Source organism: Carex rostrata, chromosome 11 (assembly GCF_964058835.1).
Source record: "Carex rostrata chromosome 11, lpCarRost1.2, whole genome shotgun sequence".
NCBI classification, from domain to species: domain Eukaryota; kingdom Viridiplantae; phylum Streptophyta; class Magnoliopsida; order Poales; family Cyperaceae; genus Carex; species Carex rostrata.
The window spans coordinates 8,892,536-8,901,759 of NC_135928.1; the positions used below are offsets into that span (position 1 = coordinate 8,892,536).

Sequence of the window (9,224 nt, forward strand, 5' to 3'; positions counted from 1 at the left end):
ATCAACAACTAATTATTGTCTCAAGACTCAGGATAGGAAATGGTGTCACATCTAACAATAAACAAGATGAAGAATTGAGATGCACTCCAATCAAGGTTTTAAATAGCGATCACAGTGTTATAGCTTTTAAGGATCGAAAAAATTATAGTGCAATTGTAGTTAATTGTTTAGAATTACTATAAAAAAAAACAGTTAATAGCGTTATAGCTTTTGAGGTCCGAAAAAAAAAATGCAACTAGTGCGTAGCTATAGCTAACCATTTAGAACCTTGATGCAATGGATTCAGATTTTCTCGAGTAACTCAGAGTTTGTGTTTGAATTGGTACCATCCGATCAATTTGCACAAATGTTAAAGGAGTCCTGCGAATTCATCCGATCAAAATTAAATTCAAATTTTGTGTTACTTTAGAAGATTTAGACCCCATAGGAATACCATACCGTGTAAAATGAGATCCGAATCGTTCGTTTAATCTGACACAAATGTAACCGTAAAACAATCGCTTGATCGAAATAAACTTTATCTCGTGCAGTACCACAGAGGACACTAATTTTGATAATATTGATTAATTAATTTTGCAAATGAACCGTCATTCTTCGATTCATCAAATTTAATGCATAACTCTCTAGACTAAATTTTTTTAATTTTACTAATATTTTTATTGATTATTATTGTTAAATAAATAAGTTTTGTTAATCCCCAATCTCAGTTTTGTTAATTTTACGCTTCGACCTACATATGTGGGCTCGCTCAACCGGTCCAATTTGATCCAGCCCAATAAATGTTCCTTTTATACGGACTAAAATGGGCCTACTTTAAATGATCTAATATCCGGCCCAAGAAAATTTATTTTATTGTTGGGCTGTCAAAGAATAACAAGTTTTGATCCATAAAAAAATTTGCAAGCTCAAGATAAGCAAAAACCTTCGTTTCTTCGCGCCGCGAGTTCCATCTTTTCAGTTTCTTCCTCAGACACTTCAATGGATTCTCTACTGGTAAAGGTACTCGCTTTATTTTACTTTTTTTCAGTAGTTTATGTGGAAAACAATTCTCTTTCTCATCTTAACAGTTGTTCGCTCTTTGTGTATTTGGTCACTTCAGCGAAAAATTCCACCAGCTCCAGTGAAGAAGAAAGAGGCGCCTGGTTTCTGGTTGGAATTATCTGGTTCTGTCTCGCAACACTGTAGCTTTGCTTCTGATGGTCGCCTCTGTGTAAGTAATCTCGCACCTAATTACTTTGTTTTCTCAATTTTCTAATTTCATGGTGTTGCAATTTGAATTGTAGGTTAAAACATTGAAAGATACAAGACCTTTGCATCAGAGATTGGTAGAGTCATTTTTGAACAAATTCTTTCCTTCGGGTTACCCATACAGGTACATGTATCAATTTATGCTTTCATATTTATTAAAATTGATGTCACCATAGGTCTAAAAATCTGTTAACATATCATGAAAAATAAATTTTAGTGTGAATGAGGGGTACTTGACTTACACACAATTTCGGGTTCTACAGCATTTCTCTAGTGCTGCCTTGTCTGTTCTTTCTACTCAGGTCAATTAATGTTTTAAATGCTTAATATTTATATAGCTTTTCTACTTTCACTCTTTTCCTACTAACAAATCAATGTGAGCTCTGGCTCAGTCTCTGTTATTTGCTGCAGGATTGAGACCGACACCTGCGCAAGCAACAGCCGTCAGCTGGGTAAGCGTAATAATTTAAGATGAAGAATCAATTATTGAAATCTATCTCTTGGATTCATACTATTTTGTCTCTGATATACTTAGATTCTGAAAGATGGAATGCAACATGCTGGAAAACTCATATGTAGTAGCATGGGTGCACGAATGGACTCAGAGCCTAAGACCTGGCGAATAATTGGTAACCCCCCCCCGCCTGAGAGTAGTTGTTTGTTTCTTGTGGGTCTCACGTATTTAAAACCGTTGATAATAAATCATAATGCAATGCTAGTTGACCTTGGTACTGCGTTATAATCTCTTTGCAATTTTACTTAATTAGTTACTTGAGGATTTTTCTTTCAAATTGGTTTTCTAGCTGATGTGTTATACGACCTTGGTACTGGGTTGGAGGTTATTTCACCACTATGCCCTAAGCTTTTTCTTGAGATGGCTGGATTGGGAAATTTTGCCAAGGTAACAAGTTTAGTTTTTATTACATTTTTTCTTTTTGATTGTGCTCAGCTTTCAGTGGGGATATTCTGTGTAATATATCATGATTTTTTTTATAGTACCTTTAATTTAGCACCTATCTGTCTGTTTTGTTTCAAACATGCCCCTTGAAGAAGATATTACAGGATTTGGTATTTGGAGAGTTATCTCTTATATGTCTCTAGGACAAATGTGCCAAATTTGTTTGTTGAGTTTTGGAAAGGGTAAAATTTGATTTTTCCTATTTCACAAAAAAAATAAAAAATAAATCCTTTCTCCATTTTCTCAGGGGATGGCAGTGGTGGCAGCTAGAGCAACAAGACTACCTATATATTCATCTTTTGCAAAAGAGGGAAACCTGAGTGATATATTTGCAAAAGGAGAGGCTATATCTACCCTTTTCGATATGCTTGGTATTGGTGCCGGCATTCTGCTTGCATCTACTGTTTGCTCCACCATGCAAGGCAAGGTATGTTATCCATATTACGAGATTATTTATAGTACTGGTATGTTGGTGCCAGGCGACCTACAATTATACCATTATTTTTTGAAATCCAAGGCTACTGATGCAAATGTCATCCTTTAGTAATAATTTGATTTGGAGCCCTAAAACATTAAATTTATGCTTGACCCATCAAAATCAGAACTATCACATATACCCCTGCTCTCTGTGTTTCTTTAAAAAAAAAGACAAAATTCCTCCTTCGGGTAGTATGGCGAGGAAGGAAGATCACTTTGAATGTCTCTCGATGTAACTGTTAAGGTTGGGCAAATAGATTCTTTATTATTTGTCAGGTTTTTTTTACCACTAATATACATTTTGCATGGTCACAAGCAGGTGTACACTAGAAATTCTTCTGTAGGGTATTTATGCAAACAGCCATTAGAGAAATTCCCCTTGTTAATATTCTAACCTGTTTTTAATATTTTTATATATTATGTTTTAGATGATTGTGGGGCCGTTGCTTTCAGCCTTGCATATCTATGGAGTAACACAAGAGATGAAAGCGATACCCCTCAACACTCTCAATCCGCAACGAACGGCCATGATTGTAGCAGATTTCATCAAGGTACAAACTAGGTACAAAAGATGTATGAAAGCATGATCTGATCCATTGTCAATATTACAACCCAAGGGAAAGTTGGATTCAGATCAATACACTTGATGTACCTATTGTACCAGTCAAGTGGCTCTATGTATTAAAAATATAGAATTAATTGTTTGGTGTCTAATGGAACAAATGGGGGTTAATTCAGGCTACATTTTGTGGAATCGGACCTTTTTTAGTGCTAGTTGAGACTAAATCGGATAATGATAAGGTAATCATACAGAGGGAACTTAATTGCACAAATGAGTGTTAAGTGGGGCTTCATAAGTTGGATTAACTTGATCTTTGGACTATGATCTCCTATAAATGATGAGCAATCACTTCATACTACTTGCTTTTATGTTTGTCAGAGCGGTACAGTCTCAAACCCGGCCGACTTGCGATACCGTGAGAACCTAATCATCCCTGACAGGTTAATAGAAGAAGCTGGGAATGTAAAAGTTGGTAAACCCCTTTGTGAGAGCTTGAACCAGAGGAGCATTAACAGATTGAAAGAAGCTTTTTCCAATGAAAAGTTTTTCATAAACCAAAAAGGCAAGACGAGTTACATGGTATTGGAGGTGAATGGAACTGGAGAGGATGCGCTGAGGGGGTGGCTTGTTGCAGCTTTTGCTGCTGAAATGGAGAAATCCGTTGCTTCGAGTTCGGAAGATGAAATTTTACACGAGGCGCGTGAAAAGATGGTAAAGATTTTCCCTTCCTTTATTTCTCAAGTGAAGAGTAGAGGTTGGCATACAGACCAATTTTTGGATGGTAATAGAATACGATTTTCATACTAAACATGTTTAATTTGTTAAAATGGCGATGACAAAATTGTAGGAATGTTGTATTGTTTGATTTTTATTCAAAATTTTTGATGCACGATACAAGTCTTTTTTCTTTTATTTGAACAATTACCGTACTTTTCTCTCGCGCAATTTTTCAAGTTACTGCCTCAACATTTCAAAATTCTGACCTTACCATTGATTTCTACAAAATTCACATGTTAACACGTAGAGTGGAAAAAACGTGCCGTGTCGTGACCCGTGCCGTGTCGTGACCAAAATGTCAAGGGGTGGTCATGGCACGCGAGTCACGTTTCTCACGTTTAACTATTTTTTCAAGATTCACCATGTGATTAAGACCTAACGGTCCTAATTACACGTGACTCGCGTGATTACGTGCCGTGACCAAAATGTCAAGAGGTCATGGTACGGAACAGTAACACGTGACGTGCCGTACTGTAATGGAGCCGGCTCCGCGGTGCCATTTTTCCCACTCTATTAACAAGTGAGTAGCTTGGTGCTGCATATGAATTTCGTGGGTCCCACCATATGAAAAGCATCAAATTTAGCTCAAATTGAATTGAAACAGAAGACACTCATGCGCAGCATCAGGGTCTGCACGTAGTAAGTTTTCAATTTTTTAGAAATCAATGGTTTTCAGAATTTTGAAATATTGAGGTGGTAACTAAAAAATTTCAGTTTTTTTCTCTCATCATACATATTGTGTTCACTGAGATATAAATTCAAAATGACTTAAAACTCATCTGGTATTAGTTAGGTTTTAATACTTTTAATTTTAAAATCAGTAATGTGTGAAGCAGGCATGTTACACTACCTACTAGGGGTGGCAACGAACCGAACCGAACTTACCTTAGGTTTGAGTTTGGTTTGAATTAATTTCGAACCGAACCCATTTCAAATCAAAATAAATGCGAACTACACATTTTTCGAATCGAACCCGATCGAATCACGAACTAAATTATTTTTTAACAGCCCTAGTTATACCGGTAGTTTATACATTATTTTTTTCTCGCTGGACAAAATTCACATGACTTTCTTTTACCGGTATGAACTACGAAATAAGTGTTTTTAAGTTGAAAAATTATTCATGAAAAAATACATCAGAGATGACTTTCCTGGTATGAACTATGAGAGACGACCGAAGAGAGAGGAGAGACAGTCATCTAGACCGGAGAGAGGAGTGACAGCCGGAGAGACAGCCAGTCGCCGAGAGCGTCGGCTAGATTTTATAGCTAGATGGAGAGTGAGTTAGGGAGAGGTGGAGAGAGAACTAGGTTATTGAGATTTGAGAGCGAGGGAGTGTCGGCTAAGTTAAATTATGACTCTCTATCTTGAATTTTAATTTCATCAGGTAAATGGATGGCCGGTGATTTTATGAGATTCGAACCACAAAAAAATCACGAACATATTTCGATCGAACCAGACTAGGTTTGAATTAATTCCGAACCGAACCTGGTTTGGTTCGTTTCAATTCGAACTCATTTCGAATTGAATTAAACTCGAATCAAACCGAATCGAATCACGAACCTCAATTTTTTTTGCCAGCCCTACTACCTACTTGTGGTGAACAGAAATATAACTTCTGAACATTTTATTGGAAAGAAATATCAAGTTTGATTAATTTTCCCTATTGTTATTTTGGGGCATGTTATTATAGAGGAATACAGAAAATAAAAAAATAAATAAAAATAAATTAGATATAGATATAAGAATAAATCATTCAATTAGCTGATGAAGAAAGCAAAAAAGGAAAAGAAGTTATAAAGAAACTGTTTGTGGAATTTATTGCATATATAATTGCAATGCGCAAAGAAGATGTGAAGAATAAATGATCACCACAGAAGACTACTTTGATCTGGTAAAAAAGAAAATACGAAAGAAGATTTCGTACCAAAGTGGAATTCCAATTTCCAAGTCAAAAAATAGCATTGTAGGGGGCCAAAAAATATCATTGAAAGAGCAGAAAAGAGATCAAAGCACTGTTGGAAAAAAGTTGACATTTGAGGCTAATTAAAGCACGTGGTCATTCTTTGGATTAAATGGGGGTAAAGGAATTAACATGTTAGTTTTTCTTCATGCGATAATAAATAAATAAAAAATGGTATTGTATATGACTTTACGCTGCATGAAGCGAATAAATGATTCGTATTTTACGCAGAATTCTTACAATATTAAAATTTATTGTTTGCAGAGAATGTTGTAGAAGAATGTTCACAGACGATACAAATGCTTATAGAAGAGATTCTTCTTGAAACAACGGCCTACAATATGCACTTATCTCTGTTTTTCAAATTCAAACAATCCATATGAACAATTTTCAATATGATCGGAGACTAAATTTTGCATTTTATTAGAATATTCAACTATTTTTTAGATAGGCAGAAATTTACTTTATTTGAAAATTGTGGATCATTCAAAAACAATAATTTTCTATTTATCTAGAAAAAATAGTAAAAAAGTTCTAGAAAAATATCTTAAAGTATATTTTCATATAGATCATATCGAATGGTTATTTAATGATTTCAATTGACTGTTTGCATTTTGAATATGCACGAATCAATTCGTAATATTTATAATATTACAATAGCCTCACTCTAATTAGATAGGTCTTTAACATGTTTATGTGTTAATATGTTGCTATTTTTCAATTTACACTTTTAAAATTGTAACTCTATTTTGTAAGCAGTTGTAACACCCGGTAATTTTAATTATATTTTAGAAAATTTTCTTTTGGACTTATTTATAAATTGTGAAAACATAAAGGGTTAAAATCAAAATGTGGTAACTTTTAAAAAAAATAATAAGAAAATAAAAAGAAGAATGAGGTGGAATTATTTCCACGTGGCTGATGCATGGTAAAACCTTCAACCGCCATTGACCCCACATGTCATTATATATCTTTATCTCTTTCGGTAAAATTCAGAAGAACAAAAAAATGAAACATGAAAACCGAAAAAAAAGAGAGAAAAAGAAAGAGAAAATTGGAGAAAATGAAAAGAAATGCTTTGATAAATATTCTAATATTTGATTTCATATCCGATTGGAATTCCGACTACGTCGCATTGATTATGAACAGTCGTTGCAACTCGAATTGGATTTCTGAATTGATCGCTAACAGGTAATCAGACTTGTCTATAATCTGTGTTTTTGATTTGTATGGTTCATTGGGTATTGAATCGGGTAATCAGATTATGATAGTATATTTAACTGGAATATGGGGTTTAAGTACTGAAATTGCTTTTATTGGACTGAAATACTGGGAATCGCCTCTTTCGGGGATTCCAACTGGAATGGAACTGTTTTTATTGAAAACCTAGACCCAATTGATATTATCGGTTAAATATGCTGACATAAACTGATGTTGAATTGTGTGGCTTAATTCAATATGCTTGAATGGTGGTTTAATTTAATTTGTATGGTTCAATTGGATATTTTAATTAAACAAGGATTGGGAATGATTATAAATATGATATATTATATGTATGAATTGATATTATAAAGCATTATATGACACTAAAATGTAAATAAAATGTTAAGGGATATTTATAAAATAAAATATTGAACAAAGCTTAGTGAATAAACAAATAATTAGGATTTAAATATGATAATACGTCAATTGTTTTGTTATATTTAGTTATTATAAGTATTGATCAGAATAAATACTATTCTGATATAGGCATAATTACAATAAAGACAAATGAGACAGAATGTTTAAGATGGACAGACTGATAGTGATCTCGTTTATTGCCCTACAATATCAGGTGCGAGGTTATTGGATTAGTCTGAGATTCATAACTAGGAATTTAAATCGTAACTCGCTGTGCATTTTGAATATTTGATTGACTGCATTGATTGAACTGTTGCATCATATGCATAGCCCAATACAACTAAAACTGAATTACAGGTAAGTCCGTTGACTGTCATGTTGATATTGTTTATTGATTGCTTGATTCTTATTGTAAATGATTTATTGAGACCACAGTGACTGAATTGAATGAATATGAAATACTGTAATCCTTGAACCTCCATATAGTGGAGAAAAAGGATTAATATATCGTAAAGTCTAGCTAGCTACTAGACTTTACTCCAGGACCCTTATGCGCATATGGTGAATGGCCCCAACTGAATCCAATACCGGTTGGATAGGGGATATTGAATAAATGTGAATTGTGACTGTAAGACTAATGAACTGTGGTAACTATCTTATCATTGATTTTCTTTCCGATAATGACAGTATTGTGATATTGATTCCGTATTGTTTCCGTTAATCAAGTGTCGGGATAGATAGAACGGTATAAGCCCTGACACGACATATACATGTTATAGTATCTATCAGTGTTACCAGACTAGAAATTGTAAAGTTAAGAAACCAAAAGTTACCAGACTTAGTGGTTATAAGGATTAGATCCCAAACGTTACCATACTTAAAGTATTAAAAGATTTTGACCCAAACCATTTATTCTGATAAGATTCTTAGAGTTCTGATTTACTTATATAATTTTTGTTGTTCAATTGGATACTGTTATTGAGCATTTGCATTCGTCATTATAGAACTGAACTGATAATTTCTCGTGCGGTGATTTCATTCTGAATATGGATTTCCTTCGAATCCAATAATCTGAGTGGCAATTAGCACTGAGAAATAATTTATTATTTCTCACTCGTTTCTCCTTGTGGGTTACAGGTTTATTATGCGAAGTCAGAGAAACGCTTCCGGGTTATAATTGACAGTGGGGCCACCTAAAGGTATGGGATTTGGGTTTATTGTATCTGACAGGGTGCAGAGAATATATCTCTAGCATCATCCACTATAAAATGTCAGATAATTGTTGAAAATAAATTGGGATGTGGCAAAAATAATGGATGCTATTGGCAATGCATAAAAAGATCCATGCCTTATGTTAAATTAATTGAATGGTAACTAGATGTGGTAGTAATCGTCGCCCCTCCGGATCGAGGGTGTGACAAAGCTGGTATCAGAGCATGGTTATGCAGTGCCAATAATCCATTAGCTATCTAGTGAACGTCAGTGAGATCGTATTAAGTTATTAGTATTATTTACGAACTCCTTTCTGGTCTGTTAACGTTATCTCTAATATGAAAAAGTGAATTGATATAGAAAGTAAACTGAATATTATCAAGATTTATTGATCATAAACAATGTAA

At 34.2% G+C, this 9,224-nt stretch overlaps 1 protein-coding gene and 1 long non-coding RNA gene across 3 annotated transcripts; both read left to right on the top strand.

Moving 5' to 3' along the window:
* The first annotated feature begins 899 nt into the window (after positions 1-899).
* On the top strand, positions 900-4,134 carry LOC144562112 (protein root UVB sensitive 2, chloroplastic-like). 2 transcript variants are annotated; one of them, XM_078311275.1, is made up of 10 exons: positions 900-993; positions 1,100-1,210; positions 1,284-1,372; positions 1,466-1,550; positions 1,641-1,700; positions 1,784-1,877; positions 2,052-2,149; positions 2,454-2,633; positions 3,112-3,234; positions 3,624-4,134. In XM_078311275.1, the coding sequence occupies exons 1-10, from the start codon at positions 979-981 to the stop codon at positions 4,050-4,052; spliced, it is 1,284 nt and encodes a 427-aa protein (XP_078167401.1). In that variant the 5' UTR covers positions 900-978; the 3' UTR covers positions 4,053-4,134. The 2 variants fall into 2 exon arrangements, with proteins under 2 accessions (XP_078167401.1, XP_078167400.1); XM_078311274.1 differs by having other exon boundaries at positions 943-999.
* A 3,595-nt stretch (positions 4,135-7,729) lies between these two features.
* On the top strand, positions 7,730-8,944 carry LOC144562217 (uncharacterized). Its single transcript, XR_013514005.1, has 2 exons — positions 7,730-8,449; positions 8,489-8,944. It is a non-coding gene; the product is annotated as an uncharacterized LOC144562217 (long non-coding RNA).
* The last annotated feature ends 280 nt before the right edge of the window (positions 8,945-9,224 follow it).

What these genes read in the sequence shown, in the direction of transcription:
- LOC144562112 (XM_078311274.1), top strand. Translation starts at nt 979, where the DNA reads ATGGATTCTCTACTGGTAAAG. An exon ending in CTTCTGATGGTCGCCTCTGT is followed by an intron (nt 1,211 to 1,283) that starts GTAAGTAATCTC and finishes TTTGAATTGTAG; the next exon opens with GTTAAAACATTGAAAGATAC. An exon ending in TGTCTGTTCTTTCTACTCAG is followed by an intron (nt 1,551 to 1,640) that starts GTCAATTAATGT and finishes GCTCTGGCTCAG; the next exon opens with TCTCTGTTATTTGCTGCAGG.